Source organism: Mauremys mutica, chromosome 7, assembly GCF_020497125.1.
Source record: "Mauremys mutica isolate MM-2020 ecotype Southern chromosome 7, ASM2049712v1, whole genome shotgun sequence".
Lineage (NCBI taxonomy): Eukaryota > Metazoa > Chordata > Testudines > Geoemydidae > Mauremys > Mauremys mutica.
The window spans coordinates 43089144-43114576 of NC_059078.1; the positions used below are offsets into that span (position 1 = coordinate 43089144).

General features: G+C 43.2%; 1 protein-coding gene across 3 annotated transcripts in view; it reads right to left on the reverse strand.

The window, feature by feature from the left end:
* Window positions 1-25433, reverse strand: part of PRKCD (protein kinase C delta) — a 121657-nt gene that overhangs the window by 48760 nt on the left and 47464 nt on the right. For 2 of the 3 annotated variants that reach the window (XM_045025591.1, XM_045025589.1), the window contains exon 2: window positions 77-214. In XM_045025591.1, coding sequence (XP_044881526.1) covers window positions 77-191 — 115 coding nt within the window. In that variant the 5' untranslated portion in view covers window positions 192-214. The remainder of the gene's footprint in view (window positions 1-76; window positions 215-25433) is intronic. The other variant, XM_045025590.1, reaches the window with a different exon arrangement.

A 25433-nucleotide genomic window follows, 5' to 3' on the forward strand; every position in this document is an offset into this window, starting at 1 on the left:
GCCACAGCACGTGTGTAGTGTGTGTAATTTCTAATAAGCATATTTAAGTCCAGAAATGTGTCAGTCATTACTGTACCTGTTGTCAAGGCTTCTTTCATCTTTATAGCGCAGAAGGGCTGCAGCTGCTCCCCTTCATTCTGCATAGGTCCCAGCTCAAATGAGTTGAAAGATATCCGTAAGAAGGGAGCCATTGCTCACAACAGTGGAACAAACCTAGGTGAACAAAAGAAAATATAAATCCTAAAATAAAAAATTGGGCTGAAGCAGATAAGAAAACCAAAATCTAATATGAGGTTCCTCAATCAGAGTGACCCCAAATCCAGTCTCTAAATTTGCCCTTACAACTTTTGCTAATGCTTCTATCTGAATGCGCAAAACTTGCATGGTAAAAATTTAGAGGTAGTTTTTGAGAGCATGACCTTAAAACTAAAGCAGAGTGTAATAAAGACATTATTACATATAGCTAGGAAGATATTTTAGCCAGACAAGTTGGAAGAGACCTCCTTCCCAGTATGTCCAATTCATAGTCATAGTCTTCACGCCCCTTTGAAAACATAAGGTTGTGCAGAATATTGTTAATAGATTAACTTTGACGTTAAGCTCCATACGAATAGAAGCACTTAGTTAATGGATTAACTAAGCACTTCTGTTGGTATGGAGCTTAACATCAAAGCTACAGAAACACTCAACATAGTGTCTATGAGCTACAAAACTGAACTGTAACCCAAATATATTGACCTTACATGTGCATTAAACTTGTTGAGCTTCCGCTGCCTTGAATACGTTTATCTGTTAAGATTAACAAAATTATGATTTTTTTTTGGAAGCACTTATGTGATCTGACAAAGTGGATGTGACCAAATATCATGTGGCATGTTGGCTCACTTGGCATAATTAGAGATGTTGATTTTTTAAAAAGTGCTTTCTCCCAGTTGGAAGATTCTTTTAGAAGTTTGCCTGCTCTACTCCTGGGGGAATTCTGCGTCACTATGCATGCACAGAATTTATGTCACCAGCAGATTTATTTGCTTCCCCGCAGAAAAATGGCTTTCTGACAGGGAAGCAAAGGGAAGCCACAAGAGTGGTCATGTGACCCTTCCCAGCAGTATGTTTTGAGTGCCCAGGGCAGCCGGCAGAGACGTAAAATCACTGTGGGGCAGAGGGTGGAACTGAGGAAGACCCAGCTGGTGGCTCCTACCCTGCATCAGGCTCAGCTGCTCAAGTCCTGGCTTGGCAGGACAGGACTTCCTCTTCCCCTGCATGGCATCTGGAGCCAGGTCAGACCCACCCCCAGATTTCTCTCCCAGCTGCAGGAAGCTCTACAAACTCCCTCCCCCCTGCCCATTTCCTGTACCCATCACTCCTCAGCTGCAGGGGGAGAGATCCCTGTACAGGTAGCTGCTCCCCCATCCACTCAACCCCCATGCATCCAGACACCCTGAGACTCAGACCCTCCTGCTGAGCCTCACCCCCCTGCACTCAGAACCCCCCCGATGAGCCCCACTCCCCTTGCACCTGTACCACCCTGACGAGCCACCCATACCTGGATCCCCACCTCACCTAGTCCCAACCAGCTGCACCTGGATCCCCACCCCACTGAGCCCTACTTCCCCAGCATCTGGGCCCTCCACTGAGCCCCAGCCACCTTCACCTGGACTGCCCTGCAGAGTCCCATTGCCGTTGCACTCAGAACCCCGCAACAAGGCACTGTGCATCCAGGTCCCCTCAGCACCCGGATCCCCCACTGAGATGGCTGCACCCAGATTTCCCCACACAGAACTCTCTCAACCCACACCTGGATCTCCCCACACTAAGCCCCTCCACACTTGGATCCTGCCTTGCTGAGCCTGCCTGCCCACACCTGGCATGGAGGGGCAGGGCCCTGGGGTGTTTCTGGGGCAGGTCCGGTCCTTGCACTGTGTCAGGGTTGGGTGCAGCCTCACTGCCGAGTCCGTGTCCTGGGGGGAGCTGCACAGGGATCTCCCATCTCTGTGCAGCCAGTGACCTGTGCTCCCCAATACCATACTGGAGCCTCCACATTTATTTGACAAATACAATTTGCAGAATTTTGCAGAATTTTAAAATATTGTGTGCAGAATTTTTTTTCTTTTTGGTGCAAAATGCCCTCAGGAGTACTGCTCCACCTAGCCCTTTAACGATGTCCACAACCATCCAAGGACTGAAGATGACAAACCTTGTCTTACATAACTGTTGCATTAATCATGGGAATACAGAATGTCTTCTCTTCTAGTTGCTATGTGGTCCTGCAAAGGCACAGCTACATTGCCAATTCTCTGTGCAATCTCAAGAGGTAAGTAATCAAAGCAGAAAGGGACATAACTTCTGTTATTTAATACACTGCCTCCATTTGCAGAAGCACCCGATGAACTACTGAATCTACAGTAAGATTTCCTACATTGTTTTGGAAAGATCTGTCTTGGCTAGTCAGGATAATTCCCTCCCCCCCCCCCCCCCACCACCACACACAACACAACACCACACCACTGTTAAATAATCACTGAATACAGGTGCCTTTTCAAAATTACGAACATGCTGCTTGAATAAGTGGCCCATACATCACTAGTTCATGTTTACTTTCTCACTTTGCTACATGCTTAGTATAGAAATATTTCCTTCACACTCTTGCTTTCATCTTTTCCAGTAACACTGATTCATTCATGATTACTCCAAGACTTTTCCCCTATTCAGTTATCACTATGGCAGCTTTGCATAAGGTACCTTTAAATATAGACTTCAGACTATATATACATTTCTATCATTTTCTTTGGCTCTAAGCTAGTTCTGAGGAGTTTAGAACATTACAACTTCAGTAAAGGTCTAACCATCAGCTCAAGTTCAACATGACTAAAATAGGGGTTTTAATCTATCTCCTCTCTCGATCACTGTGAACATGATCACCATTTACCTGTCACTCAGGCCCATAGTCTGGGTGTCATCTAGAGCTGGACCTCTCTCTCTCTAGGCCTTCACATACAGGTTATTTCTAAATCTTGCTGTTTCTTTCTTCACAACATTTCTATATTACAGCATTTCCTATCCATCCAACTCAGCTAAAACTCTCGTCCAGTCTCTTATCTCATGTTTCAATTATTGTTACATCCTTTTCTCTGTCCACCGAGTTCACAACTAAACCCTGAGTAGTCAATGTTTGTTTTAACATTCACAGAGACACTGAATCCTTTCAATACATCAGTACTGATAACAATCAAATACAACTATGAACTGTTTTGAAATAATGGAGAGACAAAGAACCTGAAACTGTCAATGCTCCTCTGATTAAAGAAGAATAAAGAAAATAACCGTGGAACACCAAGGTTCTGTCCAAGTAATCATAGAAAAGTTTTGTTTGATTACCTAGGTTTATTGTTAAATGAGGTTTCCTTTTTAAAAGGACATTGGAGGACATGGAGGCTGCCATGACAAGAAAAACCATTTATTGGTCTGTCATTACATTTTAAATTTCTTCTGTTAGGGAATTGAGATCCGATTCTGATCTCACCTATACTATTCTAAATCAGGAATAACTTCATTGTGTAAAACTGGTGTGAACAAGATCAGAATCATGCCCTTCATGTTTGAAGTCTAGAACTTACCAATGCACTAGTGAGCATTTTAACTTAAGACAGGATTCTTCAGTAATCCAGATTTTAGGTCAGGAGACCTGTGTTCTATTCATGACTCTGCTGCTGACCTGTTTGGTGACTATGTGCAAGTTACTAAGCCTATCTGTGCCTCATTTTCCCCATCTGTAAAATGGGAATAACACCACTGACTTCCTTTATAAAGCTCTTTGAGATCTAGTGATGAAAGTGCTATATAAGAGGTAAGTGTTCAGCATCCTGAATTTCAGAGGGTAGCTGCTCAGCACTTCTGAAAAGTCAGACCACATTAAGATTTATTTTTTCAAATATAAATTAAAACAATGAGGCACCCAAATTAAGTCACTTTTGAAAATTTAGGCTAGGGTTTTGCAAAGCTTGGAAAATCTAACTTGGCATCCACCGCGCTATCATTTTCTCATAGGTCACTGTAACTGAACAGATATCCAGTGATATGTTCAATTCATGCCATCGTTATATGTTGCATGGTTTCAAGTCCTCAGAAATGTCAAAGTGGTTTATTTTTCTAGGTTAGGAAAACAACCCAATTAAAAACATTAAGCAACATATAGTTTGCAGACAAGATATAACAACTGGTGCTTCAAGTCTCATATCCTGCCACAAGCAGTGGCCACGAACTGATGCTTCAGATAAAGAAAAAGGGAGGGGGAAGGATGTAAAAAAGCCATAATGCCGCTTAGCCAATTGTGTGTGTGTGAGAGAGAGAGATGGGTGGGGAGGAATTTCTTTCTGAACCCTACAATTATGAGCTCATTACTTTTGTCTTAGTAAGCCTAATAAAGTTATCACTCATCAAATTATCCCGCTCCTTTTAAAATTCAGCTCCAGTAGGAGAATTTGATCTCCTGGAGCTCTGAATCCCACAGGCTGACTCCAAGCTCTGAAGAATTATTTCCTGTTATTGGCTTTAAATTTACCCAGCATTAATTTCAGCAAGTGACCCCTTGTTCAAGTGTGACAGAGGACTGATGAGATTTTTAACTGCACATACACCGTTCTCTAAAGAACCTCAACTACTTTCCCTCTTCTCTCCCTTCAATGCTAATTTATTCTATTTTTTTGCAGTTTCCTACGTACTTCTATCTCTGTTGACCTTCTTTGTACCTTTACAATTTTATTAACACAATAAAAAAACTAACTAGAGAGAAGGGCACAGTTTTCAATTGCAAGTAATGTGTCAGTTTGACCCGATCAAACTAAATTTCCAAGTGTGGCAGTGTTTTGCCTTTAGTTAGATTCACTATCAATTATATTGCAAGCTATTGAGGACAAGCACTTTATTTTCACACTTGTACTCATACATAGTTGTGACTAGCTGACTGTTAGCAAAGTATAAATGCTGCTAAATAATACATTTCTCTAGAAGATAGATGAGGTTCACTAACTGGGAATTCCCAGGGTTCCTCTTGGCTCTGTTCTTCCCATCCTTCTCTCTCCCCTCCTTCCTCCCCCCCCCCCCCCGCCCCCCGGCATAGGCACTACATTCTTCAGGAACAGTTGCTATTTTCAAAGCTGCATTGAATAACTGTGTGAGAATCTTTTTACCTCTTCTTTGTCACACTTTATTTCCTTCAGAAACAAGAAGGCCTGATGATTTATTACACTTGAGTTTCTCAAATTGCTCCATAATCAATATTCCTACAGACTTATAAGTGTGTCAAGGCCACACAATGCTCTCCAATAAGCGGTGCTTTTGGGAAAGACACTATCCCATCATTGACAGTCAAGAATGAGGCAAAATATTTCAATTAACTTTTCTATTATTTTGTTATACTCCCTCTGATAATCTAGAAGGTCTATGGTATCTTTACGCTTCTTGATTCTCATACACCTATGTGTGAAGAATATTTGTTTCTCCTGCTCTGGCTCTCATCAGGGTTGCCAGCTTTCACAATGTTATTGTGAATCCTTCATTATTTGGTGTTTTCTTAAATCCCCAGCTCTTGGATTCAAGAGACTGAATGAGAGTGTAAGCCTTTGGTTTGTTAAATAGGGTTCTAGTCCTCAAAGTCATGGAAAAAAGCTTGAAAACGCAAAGCATGTGCTCAGAAACCAGAGGGAAAATAAAAAGAACCCAAAATGAATTTTAAAAATATCTCAGTTTAAGTCACTCATGATTTTTCGGGCCTGACTCCACACTTTCAATGGTTTGGATTGACAATACTACTATCTGAACATCATATCATGTGTCTTTATCCTTTATCTTGAATTGTATCTCACTCAGCATTTTGTGTGTTCCATTTCATTTATATTTTTCAGGCCATTTCCAATATTTTTAAACTACACTTTTATGCTCTAAGCAGCCTGTGCATGTCGCTTAACCAGAGAAAGGTATAACATGATTCAATTGCTTGAAGTTGAAGTTAGACAAATTCATACTGGAAATAAGATGTACACCTTTAAGGGTGAAAGTAATTAACCATTGGAACAATCTACCAAGGGTTGCGGTGGTTTCTCCATCACTGGGAATTTTACAATCAAGATGGAACATTCTCTAAAAAGACTCCCCGGCTGGTGGTGCTGCTGCACAGCGAGGCTGACAGGCTCCCTGCTAGTCACTGAACCACACGGCTCCCGGGTAAGGAAACAGCTGTCATGTCTGGCTCCTAGCCAAAGGGGCAGCTGAGGGGGAGGAGGAGGGGTTTGTGTGCATGCTGCCCCACCCCCCACAGCTCCCATTGGCTGGGTCAGGGTAGGGGAGGCGAGTGCTCAGCAGGTGGCTGTTGTGGGGTTGCATGGCACGCCCCTCTCCCGATGCCCAGCCCTCTTCTTGCACTCCTCGTGTCGCTGGACTCAAGCTGTGGTGTGTGGCCTGCGTTGAACCACTTTCTGTCTGTCACCCCATCACCACCACCCAGGAGTTCGAGGTATGCGTATCCCCATCTCTGAGTGCTGGGAATAGGCTGCACCCCCATCCCCCCATCATTCCATCCCTCCCTGCCCCAACCTCCCCACACCCCCATCCCCTCACTACGTCCCTCCTCATCCCAACACCCCCATCCCCACACCTACCCATCCCAGCCCTGTACCCCTTACAGTGCTCTCCTACCCATCCTCCCACCTCCCAGAGCCACCACCCTCATGTCCCTCAACCCCCACAGCCCTGCACCCCATTCATCTCCATACACTGCTGCAGTCCCATTATGTCTCTATACACCCCTGTGCCCCCCACATCCTCATGCACCTGTAGCCTTCTGCCTCCCCCTGCATCCCCATCCACCCCACATACCCTCCTGAACCCACTCCTCTCTCCTTTATTGCCCCCTCACCTCCACCCTGCTCTCATCCTGGGCCTCTTTCCCTCCCCATCCTCTCTCTTCCACTCCCACCCCACTCCATCTTTTCCCCTCCAGTCCATCCTCCTCCCTTCCCGGCTGGGTGATTTAGGCAGAGCCTGGAAAAGTGTATGAAAAAGTGTCTCTGTGTAGGCAAGTGTGTGCATGTATGCACTGTATGTGCGTAAGAGACTGTCTCTTTGTGTAGGGAGGTGTGTGTATTGCCACATGAGTGTATACTTGCAGCCCAACTCTTTGACTGTTATTATCCCCTTTGCTGGTTTGCGCACAAAAAAATTGATGACAAATGTGTGTATTCATTTCATAAGTTTTTAAAAGAGACGGGAACTCTAAAAGAAATGTATTATTTCTTAAAAAATGCATGTAGTTGACTAGTAATTGCAGAAGAGTCAATGTATCATACATTTCTCCCACCTTTGTCTAGCTACATTATAAACTCTTTGTTGCAGACTGTAGCAGGGTGGCTACCCTGCTCCTAAAATAGAAGGGGTTGAAAGCAGCCCTGGAGAGGGCTGTGGCTGGGGACGGCTGATTGGAGAAGTGGCCGCAGCTGGGCCACGCCCCGATCAGGCCACAGCTGGCCTGTATAAAAAGGCTGTGAGCCAGAGGCCCAAGAGAAGTCTCTCCCCAGGCTGGGAGAAAGCCAGGCCTTGCTGCCTGCAGAAAGGGTACGGGGGGTGAAGCAGGGCTGGGGAGCGCCAGAGGAGCAGGGGAGCTCCAGGCTGGCAACTACCCAGGCTGCAGGGCCTGGTCCAAGGCCCAGAGAGGTACTGGGATGCAGAGGAAGGCAGCAGGTCTGAACCCACTTGCCTATGATGAGTGGCTTTTACACTGTAATCTGCCCCAGGGAGCAAGGGCTTGGTGATGACTGGCAGTAACCCAAACTGAGGCAATGTGGGGATTAGAGGGCTGGGGGTTTCCCAGAGAGGGGAGACCCATAGAGACTGGTGGGGGTATTGCCAGGGGGCCCCGGGTAAAGGGGCACCCGGGTCCTGGGAAGGACATGGGGGCCAGAGGCAATGGGACACTGGCCTGCAGAGGGCGCTCTGAGGGCTGGAGAGCTAATTCCCTGAGACAACCAGCAGGAGGCACCATAGGGGTGAGTCATGCACCTTTACACAGACTCTCTTTTTATGTGTATGTCCAGCACCTATCACCCTGGAGCCCTGATCTTAGTTGGGGTTTCTAGGCACTAAACAACAATTGTAATATTAAATAATGTGGAATTATATGTGTTAGTGCATGCTAGATGTGCACACATGAATACACGTGTATCTGCATGTAGGTGTGAGAGTCAGTTTCTACAGATTTATTTATATAGGTATCTGGACAGGTGTGCATTTCTGTGGTTGTACTCTATGGATTTGTATTTGGGCTTCAGGAGTGGGCCTTTAATGGACCCATTGCAGCAATGATAATGTGTGGTCCTAATTTTGTGTGTGGAATTAGAACTACTTTAGTGAACAAAAAACATGGAGCTGGTTACAAAAAATGGGAAGAGGGGAGGGAAACAGTCATGAAAACCTTTTCGTTTTTTTTAAAAATTACCCCTTCTGACTATTTTGCTGCCAGCTCTAGTATCCTGCAGCAAATAATACCTGAATTTAGCACAATACATCTGTCAAAACAATCAATATGCCTGTTTGGGCCTTGGAGTGAAAATGAGCGTGTGAGAGAGGGTAGGAAAGAGCAAGTAGGGATGGAGTGAGCAGGGCTTGGGGTCTCAGGAAGGGGTGAGGCAGAGCCTCAAAAAAAAATAATAATAGGAGATATACCAATCTCCTAGAACTGGAAGGGACCTTGAAAGGTCATCAAGTCCAGCCCCCTGCCTTCACTAGCAGGACCAATTTTTGCCCCAGATCCCTAAGTGGCCCCCTCAAGGATTGAACTCACAACCCTGGGGTTAGTAGGCCAATGCTCAAACCACTAAGCTATCCCCCCCTCCCCAAGGAAGGGGTAGGGCAAGGGTGTTCAGTTTTCTGGCATTAGAAAGTTGCAACCCTAATAAACAGGAGTATACTGTATTCTAAAATGCAATCACTTAGGGTATTAATAATGTCTCTCCAAACAATTCCTAGATGAATGGTTCTGTTAGTTGATAATGGAGCAGTTAATATTGCCCATTACAGTATTATTTTACCAGAAAATACTGCAACTTCCATATTATGAAATCTTGATCACTATTCTAATCGGGGGCCTGCAGGTTACCTTTTTGAATTATGATAGTACGGTATTTCAGTTAAGTGAAATTTGTAACCAAATAAACTCCACTCACTGATCATTTCCACCATGGAATGATATCCTGATTATACAAAAGATATCTTTCACAATTAATTCAATCCCTCCAATTTTGCAAAGTATCCTGTTTAAGTAGGACCCGAGAATCCTTTATCTCATTGAGCCTACATCCTAACACATTTCTAAAATGAAAATTGTGCTGATGCATTCAAGAAGCCAAATGTTACATCTCTCGGTTTTGGTCTGAATCTCTGGATTTAGCATAAAGGCGATTATATTTTTTATTTCTAACAGGAAGCCTGTGCTTATTAATTAGCCTCATTCAACTGAAAACTTTTTTTGTCTGTACCTTATTTGACATTTTACTGTGAAATAGAAGAGAAATGGTCAATAAATATATGATCTTTCCTTCACTAGGTCAAAAAAGATCCATCACATCTTCTGAATCACTAATTTACACACACAAAATGTTTACTCTTGGAAGGATAGGCTGGCAAGGTAACACTGAAGACTAGAGATTTCATGAGAAGGGGGAAAATCTCACTTTTTAAAATATTTTGTCTGGAAAACAAAGTTAAAGTTGAAAAAAGTATTGCTAATATGAGAGAAAGTATGTTTACTCTGTTTTTACATTACAGAATTAGTGATTTAAGCCAGGGGCTATGAAGCTGGGAAAGTCTGAACCCAGGGTAAAGTGCTCTAAGACTCAAAGGGCCTTTGTTCTGATGAGGCAAACTGATATTTCACTGCTTTCTCTCTTCACTTTTAAAAAGCTCTTTAGCTCATTTTACAGCAGATTTCAATTCATAATTCTCGGTAATGAGAGCTATGAAATTAGATCCAATGCCTACACCAAGTGCAGTACTACATCAATTTTGTTAGGCATCAAATTACTTAATAGTAAAATTAAGCAGCTATTTGGTAGCAAAAGACAGAAGCTGCTATTAGCAACAGAAACTGGGAAGTAATGAAGAGAAAAATAAGGGCTCTGATACAGGAAGAAGAGCTCATATAAATAGTGGGAGGAGGAAAAAAGAAGTTGGAACAGGAATTAAAAATGGGGTCAACCTGGCTTTACTGTAAGTGATTGTTTATCAAGCCGTTATTCTCCCAACATTGTTGTTTGAGTCCGAAACTTGGACAACTTATAGACACCACTTGAAAGTCCTTAGGAGACACCATCAACACTGACTCCATAAAATTCTGAAGATCAAATGGGAGGCGCACCAATATTCATGTTCCAGAAAAGGCAAAGACCACCAGTATTGAGGCAATTATCATCCGTCAGCAATTCCACTAGACTGGTCATGTTGTCCGGATTCCAGACCATTGCTTCCCAAAACAGGTCCTGTTCTCTCAGCTGAAAGAAGAGTCCCATAATGTGGGTGGACAATGGAAGCGTTATAAGGACTTGCTGAAGGACAATCTAAAAAAGTGTAATATTGATATTAACAGTTGGGAGCCTCTTGCCCAGGATCACTTAAAATGGAGTGGAGTCCTACGTGATGGTCCCCTGCATTGAAGACAAGAGGCACAGGAGGAAGGAGAGACTGGCTTCCAGTCATGATCAACAACCTCCTGCTGAGCCTGAAAACATCTGCCCTCATTGTAAGATTATTTGTGGCTTAAAGATTGGCCTTATCAGCTACCTGAGGACCCATAACTCCCATGGAAGATGATCATACTCTGTGTGATCACTCACCCTCACTAAGTGATTTTAAAAAAGCCTGATTATACAACCATCAACAGGTCTGTGCTCCAATGCTCAATATATCAAGTTAATGGAGGTACACTGAAAACCTGACTCTGCAACTGCCAGGATAGCATCATGGTATTAGCCCATATGAATCCATGACTTCCTAATGACATTTTATAACCAAATTCAATGTTTACAAGCTTCTTGGATATATAATGAACAGCAACATTCACTTTTTGTTATTTTAATATCACTATTTTGATACTTAGGCAATAGCTGTCCAACCAGCAAACAAGGTTTCAACATGTAGTGGCTCATCATTAATTTTCTTAGTTCACTGTAGGATACTGGACTTGTCCTAGATCAACTGTTTTTCCCAGCAGGTAGCACAGGTGTGGCCTGGACTTTACACCAACTTTTTGGATAATTTATGAGATCTTTCTTTGCCTTTTCCCATCCTTCCAGCTAGCTACCCTCTCTTTACCGGCAGAACATAGTTATGCTGTTCTTTCTGGGAGAAGAATGTGGAGAACTATTCAAAATCCTTCATGGAGCCAAGACAATTTGACCCATTACTCAATTTCTTTAAAAGCACCCCTTAGCCAACCCAAAATGCTCCACATCACATGACTAGCATTCTTCTATGACTAGGTTCTCTTCAGAGCCTATCAGCATAATTTTTCAAATTGCTCAGAACCATCACTCTTGAGCAGCAACAAGCATTTCTTCCCAACCTCATGAGGATCAGCACACTGTCATTTAGACAAAGGATTGTGAAATCTGAGAAAATCAGTGTATTGCAAGGGATATATTTGTTAATACTCTTGTGTGCCATACAACTACTATAAATGGAGACCTTCCCATAAAAATTGTAACAGGAATATTTTACAAATCCCTAAAATAAAATATTCTATGTTAATTTTGATCAATGGCCTGTTCTCCTCCTCAACAACTACAAAAAAGCTGAAAGGCTATGTTTTCTTCAGCTTTGCAATTACCTGGCGACACTATTTATCCCATTGGACAACTCAGAAGCACCACTATAACGCAAATATCCACAGCATGTCACCCAGGCACTAATAAGACAACTCTGCCACACTGAACCTCAAGCTGATTTGCTGGAGCTCCATTTGATGGGATTAGGGATTCAGATGACCTCCACAAGAAAGGAAAACAGCTTTAGTAAAAACAACAAATCCCAGCTATACCTCACACCATCCATTGATAAATTCAATGTACATATAATGCTCATCAAAATCTCTAATGAGGAACATGTTCTAACTGCTAGACTAGGAATTGGTACCTTAAATGGCTGAGCAAATCGTCTGCCAACACAAGACTACAGATACAGTAACTACTCGCTTAATGTTGCGGTTATGTTCCTGAAAAATGCGACTTTAAGCAAAACGATGTTAAGCAAATCCAATTTCTCCAGGAGGTGAGACAGCATAGCAGACAGACAGACACACCCCTTGTGTGGGGGGGGGGGGGGGCGGGGAGAGGGAGAGAGAGAGAGAGAAAGAGAGAGAGATGCACACTGCCCCTTTAAGTAAGCTGACCCACTCTAAGTGCATTGTCTTTTTAAGTGGATCAGGAAGGTGAGACAGTAGCTGCTGCTCCAACCTCTCTCTGTCTCTCTCCATCCTGTCCCCTTCCAGCTCTATATGGAGAAGGGGTAAGCAGGATTCAGGAGCAGGGGGGAGGGGGAGGGGGACACCATGACATTAGCGCCCCCCCCCCAGTCTCTGGGAGCAGCTCCAAGGCAGAGGGCAGGAGCAGCACGTGGTAGTGGTGGGAGGGACAGCTGAACTGCTTGCAATTGATAGCTGCAATTGATAGCCGGCTGGGCAGCTTCAGCACAGGGAACTTGGAGGAGTGGGGAGCTGATGGGGTGGGGCTGGCAGTCCACCCTGGTTCCAAGCCCCCACCAGCTAGCTGTAACGGGCTGCTCTTCCTGCAAGCAGTGGACAAAGCAAGCAGCTACCAAATGTTAGAAGGGAGCATTGCACAACTTTAAACGAGCATGTTCCCTAATTGATCAGCAATGTACAAGGAAACAACGTTAACCAGGATGACTTTAAATGAGGAGTTACGGTAGTGAGTAACAGGGCAGTATGCATGGATAACTGGGAACCAGATGCTGTAGACTTTCACCTCTGGAGAGAGAGATTCAAGTCCTGATTAGGTCATAGGTGAAAATGAGTTGAATGGTTTAGATCCTAGTCCCTCGGACAGTTAATCAGCTCATTAAGTCCCCACATAATTCAGCACAGCTGGAAAACCACTATTCAAACAAACCCAGGACTGGGACTAGCAGGGAGCTCTAAACTGAGATTGAGATGCATTGATGAGGCTGGATGAAAGTTTACACTGTGCTTGCTCAAGCTGTGTCTGGTTCAAGCCAGTGTTAGTCCCTAGAGTCAGTGATGAGCTGCCAAAATATTAACAACCGGTTCCCTCCTCCTCACCGAATGAGGGGGTCATGCCCCCCCAGGACTCCTGCCCCATCCAAACCCCCCATGTTCCTTGACAGCCCCCCCCCCGGGACCCGTGCCCTATCCACCCCCCTTCCCTGTCCCCTGACTGCCCCTTGCCACACCATCCAACCCCTTCTCTCATTCCTGTTGGCACCCCGGGACTCCTACCCCATCCAACCACCCCTTCTCTCTGTCCCCTGACTGTCCCTGGAATCCCTACCCCTAACTGCCCCCCACCGCCCCATCCAACCCCTGCTCCTCTCTGATTGCCCCCCCGGGACCCTTGCCCCCGTTCAATCCCCCTGTTCCCTGCCCTCTGACCGCCCCAGCCCTATCCACCCCCCCAACTCCCCTGCCCTCTATCCAACATGCCCTCCCTGCTCCCTTACCGCGCTGCCTGGAGGTGGGGGCCCAGCTGGGCTGGGGCTGGGACCGGAGCCACCCGGCCGATGTCAGGGCCGGCCCTGGGGGCCGGGCGGGAGCCGCGCTGCCCGGCCAAGGTCGGGGCCGGCCCCGGGGGCCAGGCAGGAGCCCCGCCGCCCCGCCCCAGGGTCCAGCTGCGACCTCGCTGGGCGGCGCGGCGCCTGGAGCCCTCCTCCCGCTGGGGCCTCCGCCCCCTGGCCCCAGCTCAAGCTCACCTGGTGGAAGCCGCTGCTTCCTTCTCAGCCCTCCCAGGCTTCCCGCGCCAACAGCTGATTCGCAGGAAGCTGGGGAGGGGGTGGAGAAGCCGGAGGAGCTTCAGAAGAGGAGGCAGAGGCGGAGTGAGGTGAGCTGGGGCCGGGGGAAGGGTAGGGAGCTGCTAGAGCTTTTGTTAAATTTAAAAGCCCTTTTGGAACTAGTTGTCCCTCCAGGAACAACCGGTTCTAAATGGGCTTCTAAATTTAACAACCAGTTCTCGCGAACCAGTGCGAACCGGCTGCAGCTCACCACTGCCTAGAGTGAATATAAGCCCCATCACATTAACTTTTAGAGCATTCAATTAAGTACAATGTAAATATATTGAAGAAGTATGTGTTTTCTAAGTGAACCAGTGATCTTTCCTATTCCTGATAGCCAAGTGCAAAACTGACTTTTCAAGCTCCAGCTGTAGTTGTCTCCTGGAAAGGAGTATTTTCTTTTTTTTCCCATGACAGTCAACTTCAGTGTGAACTCAAACACTTACCTACGTGTAATCAGCTTACCAAAAACATACACGTGGGGACAACAAGATCCGCCAGGCACGGATTGTGCTGGTATGAGCAAAGTCAGTTCATGGCTGCTGGAAAGAACAGAGGCTACCTCTGCTCTTTTATTACCAATAAAAATGAATTACTCTGGGAAGTAAACTTGCTCTCACAACCAAAAGCAACTCTGTTTTCTTTACACACACAGGCTATGACTTCAGTGCCAAAAAGGGTGTGTGTTTGCTGCCAGGTAACAAATATGTATTAGCTATGTTGCTGTGAAATCCAAGTGAACACAAGGGTCTGTAGTTTATCCACAATGTAGGTAGTCAAGGACAACACTATTCCCTACACACACACACACACACACACACACACACACACGTCTCCCTGCAGCTGACCTCACCTAGCTACATCATGGTAAAAGCTACAGAGACTTGTCTCCATTAGGATTTTACAGTGAGATAACTAATGTGCATTAACTGTCTTGCTGTAGAAATAGTCACAGAGACTCATTCTAATAAACAGAAATGTCTCAAAATCCCTGCAGAATACCCAATCATTTAAAGTTAAGTCACATTCAAAACACAAAACAAAACAAAACAAAGCCCAACATATGCACATCTAGTCAATATAGACATCCCAGTGTTTTCTGTGAACTAAGATCCTCCCCATCTCCCACAACTTCACACTGGAAGAATCATGAGCACCTGAATGATGATTCAAGCTTTTAATTACCGCATTTGACAAGAAGTCAAAAGATGCTGCAAAAAGTCTACATATGAAATAAGAAAGGGGAATTCATATACAACTCATGAGAAACTTATTGCTGCTATGAAATATGACAGCCAAATGGCTTTCCCTTAAGCCCTTCTCTTCCTTCAAGCCTAATGGTGGGAAAATTGAGATGTGTGCTCTTAAAGAGACCAATGGAAGTTGCAAGTTCTAGATCTCAAATAGTTAAAAGCTCAATGTGTCTCTTATCTGAAATAAAGAATGGGGAAAAATCTGTCATAACATTGCTCTAGAGAAAATTGCACAGAAAGTGCCATGCTGCATCAGACTACAGAGCCGTTCTCAGACAGTGGCCAATACCACATTTCACTGCAAAAGGAGTGCCCTAAGCAACAACTCATGTGCTCTGTGGTAAGCAAAAGCAAAAGTCTACAGCAAAAGTCTACGGATTCTGCAGTGCTCTGGCAGGCATTCTGAAACTCTCCAGCAGCTTCAGGTTAGTTTAAGAAGTTGGAAGTTTTTATGGAATTAAATTGGAAAACAAATCAATCCATACAGTCATCTTTGAATTATTAATCTTAAAGAGGGATCACACAATTTGTCCAACATTTGCTCACTAGTGTGTTTGTTTGAAAATCCTCATAGAAAAATCAATCAATGCAGTCTCAAACATTCCAAGCCATAAAATATTGCCATTACAAAGTTCAGCTAGAGCAGAAGTCTCTTCACTAACAGCAGCTGGTGGTGTGAAAGACAAGGGGTTAATGTTGTATCTTCTCCCATTCCCCAAAGTCTTTAACATATATCTGGAGCTCATAAACAGCAGCACTCAAGTCAGCACTACAGACTTGTTAAAGTTCCTTTGTTACTGTGTAGGTAATTCTTTCTGGCTATAAAACAGCAAAAGCAATCCATCTCTATAGTGATCCAAAAACACAGACATAGTTGCATCTCCTCTGCATCAAAGTAACACCAAAGCTGTGAGTTAATCATCCAGAAGAAACAATGACAACTCTACAACAGGCCAGAAAACAAGACCCATGGGGACTAGAAAACCAATGGGTCCAAGTAGTGGACACATTGTTCAGTCACTGACACAGACACAATGTTTAATAAAAGCTTCTGCTGCCTCATGTTTCTGATTTCTTAGCAGCCCACAGAGAGGCAATCAAGTTTCTGCATTTTGCAACATGGACGTACTGCACATACTAAAAGGGTGATGATCTTTTTCCATGCTGTCTGGCAAGAATACTTGAAACTGCATACAAAAAATGTTTTCTTCCAACAGTAAAGAATGCCCATGGCTGTTTGGTGATGCTGTGCTTGCAAGGCAGCCAAAGGCCAAATAGCACAACCCCTTTGGCACTTAGCAGTTTTATTATTGCTTTGTTTCCCACTGCATGTAAAATATCTGAAAGCTATAAGGCAATAACTGTCTAGCAACATTTTTAAGACATTAAAAGATTAATGATAATTAAAATAAGACAATTGCTTTAATTTAAAATGTCCCTCTTCACAAGATTGGATTTTAAAAATCCTTCTGGGGATAGGTTCAGAGAGCAGCCTGAACCACCATCCCACCCCACCTGCCCCAGAAGTGAACCTGGATCTTTTGCATGCTTGGACAAGGGCCTCCCTTCCTCCCAAAATACTTCTTTTCTCTTGTAGGCATTCATCACTATAGTAGGTAAGCATCTTCCAGCAGCATATTAAACAATGTGAATTACATCTCCCATGTCTTTGTTCTCTCATCCTCTCCCCAGTGGAAGGTATTGTTTTGAATAGTAACAAATTATACACACACAGTTATAAATTTGTTAGAGAAGGCAACGTCAAAATATGCACCGTGTACTTGCAGTGGAAGATGGTGAGGTTTGTAATGGTCATTAGTTCCTGGGGGAGTTCTTTCCAAAGTAGTCGGCCAGCTCTGAGAAAGCTGTCTCCTGAACAAAGGAGTTTTACTCTTAGTGCAAAGCTGTCAACTACAGTCTTCATCCCAGAGCTTTAGGGTATCTTTTAGATACCCTGGGACTAAGCCATGGAGTGCATCAAAGATAAGGACCAAGACCTGGAACCTGATTTGATATTCTGTGAGAAGCCAGTGTAGGGAGCAGAGGACAGGATTGATGTGCTCACGGTAGCCAATATTGGCAAGATGATAGCATTGCAGCATTCTGTAACAGTTGGCGTTTTCTAGGTGCTGAAGGTTTCATTCCCAGGTATGTTGTAGTCCAGATGAAAGGTGATGAAGGCTTGAGTAAATGTGGCCAGAACATCATAGGCCAAGATGGGACAGAGTCTCCTAACCAACCCGAATGGTAGAAAATGTTACTTGTGGATGCTGTAATGTGAGATCATAGCATCAGTGAGGAATCCAGAAGCACTCTTATTGAGTCAATTGACCAATTAAAGGTGCATACATTCAAGCAAAAAGAAACTACACTTTGCCTGAAAATTCTACAAAATGCCCACTAGTATAATCTCTGCCTTACTCTGATTTAGCTTCAACCAGCTCTTCCCATCCATGAGCTAATCTCATCCAAGCTCTGGGCCACCTTGGTGGTCCTAGGATGGCTGTATGTGGTGAAAGACAGGTAGTAGGTAAACTTTCAATAAGTGCCATGCAGTTTCTCTTCTCCACAGCCTCAGCCTCCATCACTGAGCCCTGGCTGGGTTAAACCACCTCATCCACCCAATGGTACACCATAGATCTAGACTCCAACAAATTCCAAAACCCACTAAAGGAAAACAGCACCTCTCCCACAAGGCAAGGAGTCAAGGACATGTTAAATCATTAACATTATACACAAGCCTCAACCACTGATACGTTGACCCCAAAATGGCACCTTCCTCCCCACTGCCCACCCAGATCTCCCAGGTTTTCTGACACCCTGTGCTAGATGAAGAGAGAGGGGCAGAAACAAGTGCCAATGATGGAAAACAAAGGCTGATTTAGACAGAATGAAACAAATTCCCCAAAGGCTGTACTGAGGCTGTATTACAGGTCCCTCCAAAGAGGCTGCTAAATTCCACCCCCAGGGAGCAATCCTGAATTCTTATACAACCTGCACTGGAGCTCAGCACCAAGCACAGTGAAGAATTATCATCTTCACTGCAAGCAACTCCTCCTACACCTGCCAGCCAACAGCCCACCTGCATTCCCAGAGTTCAGTACATTTACTCATCAAGACATTCTGGATACCCTATAGGAATCCTGACCCAGACTTGTGACCCAGGCCCTGACCCAGGCCCTTCCTGGCTTGTTAAAAAGAGTCATGAACAATTGGTGCCAGTCCTGACCAAAACAGCCAAAGACTCATTCAGAGAAGGAATTCTTCCTTCCTCCTTCAAACATGCAATAGTCTGACCAACACTGAAGAAACCTGATCTGGATACTACAGTCATAGCCAACTATTATCCAGTGTCAAACCTCCCATTCCCGAGCAACCTCTGAGAGAAGCTAGCAGAAGGCCAGCTACAAGCTCATCTAACTCAACCCAACAACCTAGCACAATCTGGATTCAGGCCACGACATGGAACTGAAAAATGCTGTAGTGGCATTGATGATGATCATCTTTCAATGGATAGAGGACAGGCAACCATTCTCATCCTTCTAGACACTGCTGACCATGACACACTGCTGTCTTGCCAGAGAGAGGTGGCAGGAATTCCGGGGAATGCATTAAAATGGTTTGAGTAGTTCCTTGAGTAGTCCCAAGAAGACTAATGATGGAAAACTGCATTTCCACCCCTACACCCCTCACTTGTAGTTTGCTACAGCAAGTTTTAGTGTTTAATTTCTCCATTTATGGTGAAGTATAAGGCCACCAATGTGTCTGCACATAAAAGAATAGTGATGCGGGTGACCTTTGTGGAGCTTGAGGGCTTTTGTAAAACTACCTGAACGACTTTTCATTTTAAAATATTCATTCAAGTTTTCCAATGTATTTTGTTACAAATTATTATGTTTTTAAAGACTACGATTCAATTTATACAAAAGCATTTTGCTCCCCCATATTATATATATAAGCTACAGGGAAGCCTGTGTAATTTCCCTAAAACTTAGCTGCCATGAAGTAGTTCCTTAGATACAGACATTTATTTTACTCATTAGAGTTCTCTCTACCCTTCTTTTCTCAACTTATTTTTTTAAGCTTGTTTTTCCCAACCAGACTCAGGAATACTGTACCTCATTGTGTCAGTCAGCTTTTCCATCAGAGCCTCTGACTTTTATGAGTTTATTACTCAGCAGAAAAAAATTCACTGCAGGCTGAAAGAATGAATTTGTCACTGCAAGTGTAAAAAAATTGTTAGTTTGACTCGTGATTTAAAGAAACTGCAATAAAGTTAATAGCATTTCAGCAGACTTAGACTTTGCTACTTTCATCTTCTACAATCTGATTTTCAGAGGTACTGAAAATAGATAGCTTCCTCTTACATCAATGGGAATTATTGTAGGTATGCAACATAGCTTGGAACCAGCCCTTAAACTTTACTTTAGCTGTGGAGAATAAAATCAGGAAGACTCATTATTATCAGTAGACATAAACAATGGATCCTATTAATATTAAAATCCTTAAATAGTTGAGTTAATGGTACATACAGAGTAACTACCTGTGTAGGGTTTTTAGTACATACAAAAATTTCACATGTGCTTTTGTTTTTATACCCCTATATTCACTGCATGCAACATAATGCTCCAAGAGATCAGCTACAACATCTGTTTGCCTGACAAAACAGATTTATTTTATTCTGTTAATTACAGAGAAGGATTTTGATATTCCAAGAGATCTGGAATCATCTGTTGTACCATATAAAATGCCTCTTGTAATACCCTAACAGATTAAAATGTTTTCTTTCTTCCTCCCCTTCCCTAAAAAGATCTTTCATACCCTCCCAATCCCAGAATCATTACTAGACACCCTCAAAAGTTGCATTGCAGCCACTTAATGGGACTCCATTTGAAGCCTGACAGTCGGGGTAGCCCATCTATATAGGCGAACTAGGCAGTTGCCTAGGGTGCCAAGTTAAATGGGGCTCTGTAGCAGGGTGGACCCTGCTCCTGCTGTGAAGAGGTTTAAAAAGTGGCCTGGCAGGGCTTGAGAGCAGTGGCTCTCAAGGCTGAGTTGATTGGGGGAGTGGCTGCAGCTGGGGGCCACGCCCCAAACAGAGCAACAGGGCCTTATAAGAAGGCAGGGAAGCCAGAAGCCAGACAGTCTCTCTCTGCCTTCAGAGGGAGAAGGGCCTGGCTGCAAGGAGCTGAGACAAAGTACCTGAGTGAAGCAGGGCTGGGGAAAGGCTGAGGAGCTGGGGAGCTCCAGCCTGGAAAGCCCCAGGCTGCGGCCTAGCTATAGGGCAAAAGGAACTGGGGGCTGCAGGGGGCAACCCAGGGGTAGGCAAAGCAGCAGATCCAAACCCCCTTTGCCGATGATGAGTGCTGGCTACTGCAGTCTGCCCCAGCGGACGGGGGCTAGATAGAGACTGGGCAGAAGCCAACACTGAGGCGAAGTGGGGATAGTAGGGTGGGGGTTCCCCTGGGGAGGGGGCAACCCAGTTAAAGGGGCGCCGGGGTCCTGGGAGGGACACAGAGCCAGTAGTGACGGACAGGTGGATCACCGGCCTGCAGAGGGCGCTCCTGGCTGGAACAGAGCTAATTCCCCAGAGCAACCAGTAGGAGGCGCCGCAGAGGTGAGTACGACCCTGTTACAGGCTCCAAATTCAAGAAAAAAAATTAAAATTTAAAAAAATACAAATTAAAAAAATGAAAGATGAAAACACACAAATAAATAACGAAGATGTCATTATTTCAATTCCTGTGTGCATATGGAGGGAATATGAATTATAATTCATTTCTCTACATTTCTGATAATTTATTAATGTTAAATCTTTTATTTACTGCAAAAATATTTTAGCGAATTTTTTTTTCAATTTGTGACATAAGGTCAAGATGTCCCACTCCGCAATTTTGATAAGCAATAACTCAGTCACAATGAAACACATCCACCAGCAGCAAGAGCTGCAATGCTAGTGACACCTAACTCGAATATACATCAAGGTTGCATAGCTGGAAATTCATGTAGAGAAGAGATATCGCGAGTTGATACATGTCAAACGGTCATTTTAACACACGTCGCAGGTAGACGGTTAAGAATCAAGTGAATCCTGTAGAAAATTATGTTTCTTGGTGCCAAAGAATAAAGAATAATGTCTTTCAGCATTATAAATCCAAAATGTGAGTATCTTTAAGCATTATTAAACCTGAGCATTATTATCGGGCTGTATAATTATGAACTTTTTGTTATAACTGGTTCACATGTCATAAATAAGGTCCATAAAAGAAAAGTAACAGCTTTAACGCTTAACAGACTACGAAAGTGATGATGTCACACTCCAAGCGGGTAACCGTGACGAAGGGGATTACTTTCCAAACAACCAGTGTTGGGTTATAACGTCAAAAAAGGTCATTTTGTTTCCATGTAAACACTGTAACTAACTGTTTTAATAGGTAAGTGAGTGTATGTTACTAATCATTGAACCTTTAAGCAGTGAAAAGACACGTTGGGATGGCTGCAGTGTGGTTTAAATCGCCAATCATGTGGTGGGTGTGTCAGCTTTCCTTAACACTATAATGCTTGCAGTCTGGAGCACAGTATATAACAATATTCAAATGCCCCATGGTAGAAAGAGTAAAAAGAAAACCCTCAGGAGTTGAGTATTGTAAATGAAAGGCTGAGAAGGAAAAGGACCAAGCAGCAAAACAGCAGAGATCCTTCCTGAAATATCTTCTCTTTAATCCAAATAAAGACGGAAGCTCACATCCACAAAAAAGCAGTTTGGAAACTCAAGATGATGGAAACTTACTTTGAGATGAAGGCAGTTCACAGCATCAGACTGATATGGAAGTGGAGAAAATTTATTCACCTTCAGAGAGACATGCAGAAATTGAAGTAAATGAAGTAGAAGGAAGAAAGGATGAGGTAGTTACAAACGAGTTACAGTATGGGGGCCTAGCTTCATGGCCCAGATGTGATGACAGTGTGCACCAAATTTTCGTGGAACATGGACCTGAACAAGTTCATGAATTTCCCTTCCCTAAGCAATACAAGAGGAAACTTATTAATGGGGAAGAAATTAATCAAAACTGGTTACAATATTCAGTGTCGAAGGACTCTGTGTTTTGCTTTTGCTGCAAGTTGTTTAGAAATCAAGCAATTGGTACAACATTTACTGAAAATGGTTTGAAGGACTGGAAAAACTTATCTTCTATCCTCTCCACAAGAAAGTAGTACAGAACATTTGGAATGTTTTCAAAATTGGAAAGAATTTGAATTACGATTGGAAAAAAAAGGAAAAACTATTGATGAAGAAAATTTACGTATGATCAAGGAAAAAGAAGAATATTGGCAACAAATATTAGAGCTTCTGATTGCTTTCGTGAGAGTTCTCGGTGGACAAAATTTAGCATTCTGCGGCCGCGGTAGAAATGAAAAATTATACACTCCAGGTAATGGAAGCTTTTAAAAAATTGTTGAATATCTAGCTTTGTTTGATCCAGTCATGAAGGAGCATCTGTGTAAAATAACTGATCATGAAACACAGGTTCATTACTTAGGAAAAAAATATGCAGAATGAACTGATTCAAATCCTAGCAAATGCAATTAAAAAGAAAATTGCAGAAGCTGCCCATTCTGCAAAATACTTTTCAATACTGGACTGTACAGCAGATGTGAGTCATGATGAACAAATGACAATCATTCGTTTTGTGGATAAGGAAAAGTCTGCAGATTAAGATAATGTTGAAATGCTCATAAAGGAACATTTTTTGGGTTTTGTATTGTGACACTGCACTCTAAGATTTTATGGAAATATGCTAATGAGAGTGAATATAATGTAACTGGAATATGCTTCATGCAAAAGGTCTCTTGTAAGGTATCATTACAAAGCTTATAATCTACTGAGTGTGGTCATCCTATTTGTATGTATGTATCATTCTTGTATCTGAAACTAGAAATATTAAATATAACTCTGAGGGCCTATTGTAATTATACAAAGGGTGGGCCATTAATGGTGGTTTGGAAGCTGGATGGCTCCCATTAACCAGGACAACTGACTGTAGATGGCTCTTTTACTTGCAAGTCTTCCTGTATACGTGTGTGCTGGCAAGCGGGTAATGAAGTCTTACAGTGACATGTGACCATGTCATCTGAACTGGAATCTATCTTTAACCTGGTGTTTTTCCATTTAAAAGGAGGGGTGGGAACCCAGAGAGGGACAAAGGATTCCCGCCTTATGCAAAAGATATATAAGTGGGTGGAACAGAACTTAAGGGGCGGCAGTCATGAGAAATCCCCTAGCTACCACCTGATCTAGAACAAGGCCTGTACCGGGGAAAGGATTGTGCCCAGACTAGGAAGGCATCCAGTCTGTGATAGAAGCTTACTGAAACATCTCTGAGGGTGAGATTTCATCTGTATTCAGTTTTCTCATTGTATTAGGTTTAGACTTGCGTGTTTTATTTTATTTTGTTTGGTAATTCACTTTGTTCTATCTTATTACTTGGAACCACTTAAATCCTATTTTTTGTATTTAATAAAATCATTTTTTACTTATTAATTAACCCAGAGTATGTATTAATACCTGGGGGGTGGGAAAGAGCAAACAGCTGTACATCTCTCTCTATCAGTGTTAGAGGGCGAACAATTTGTGAGCTTTATACTGGGTAAAACAGATTTATTTGGGGTTTGGGTACCTGAGTGTTGGAGACAGGAGCATTTCTTTAGCTATTTTCAGTTAAGCCTGCAATTGTTGTGGGACGTGGTTCAGACCTGGGTCTGGGTTTGTAGGAGGCTAGCGTGTCTGGCTCAAACCAGGCAGGGTTCTGAAATCCTAAACTGGCAGGGAAAACAGGCTCAGAGGTAGTCCCAGCACATCAGTTGGCAGTTCCAAAGGGGTTTTCTATGATCCAACCTGTCACACGTACCACTGAAGGAGACGATTGGAGCATTTAGGACTGAAACTATTCTACAAGAGCTTGAAACAATGTCATTATCTGTTGAAAACTTACGTGGCCAAGGCTATGATAATGGGATTAATATGAAGGGTAAAGACAATGGCATGCAAAGGAGAATGATAGTCATTGCCAAACTGGGCTGCATTTCAACTGGCAACATAGAAATAAACTCCATATCCCATTACTAGTCCCCCGACCAGAGGATCAATGCTTCTCAATGGACCTACTCCCTGTCGTTTTGAAGTCAATAGCAAAACTCCCATTGACTTTAATGGGGCTTGGATCTGATCCAATGACAGATTCAGGGTGAAGGAAGGTCATTTTCTCTTCTGATTCTGCCTTATACTGTCTAGTCAATTAGAAGTCAACATCTTGCATATGTTTTTCAATGAAAACAGACTATCACAATGAATTAAAGTCTATATTAATGCCCACGGCATGAGATTTTCCAGGATACAATATTTACAGGTGAGTCTCACATATGCTTAAATTATCTGAACACCCAATGTTTACTTTGGACTTGATCTTAATTGCTCACAGGAACTCTGGCTATAATGTTTAAATAAAAGTTTGTTATACATTAAATTTGAAACTACAAAAGAATCATATGAAGAGGTAAGACAAGGATGCCAATGCAGAGTACAATAAGAAGGATATGACTGCCTCCTATTGGCAAGTATTTGTTTGCTGCAATTATTTATTTGATTCATTTGCATGTATAAAGGGATCCTGAACTTATAATCAGAAATATGAAGGTTTCCAATAATAGTTTTGATAAAATGCCACATGGAGTAGCTGTTATAAAGAACAAAATAATAAGCAGCTTTTCGGAATTGGAGATACAAAAATAAGAGCTGTTAAATACATATGCAAACCCACTGTATCCTTGAGCAGATATTTTTATTATTATAGAAATAACATTTTAGGAACTGAAAAGCTGAAACAACCACCACTGCATGAAAACAAATATATACCAAGAGACAGTCCTTGCTCCAAAGATATTCTTGCCATCCTATTTCCAGTCCGACCAGAAGCATTGGGAATGCCCGCAAATTGCCATGTCTGTTTTGAAGATCCAAGGCGTTATAAGAACCATCCAAAATAATGACTGCCTGTTCAAATCATTCATTCCCCCCCATCATTAGTGTGAAATGCCTCACAAATGCTGAGGGTCAAA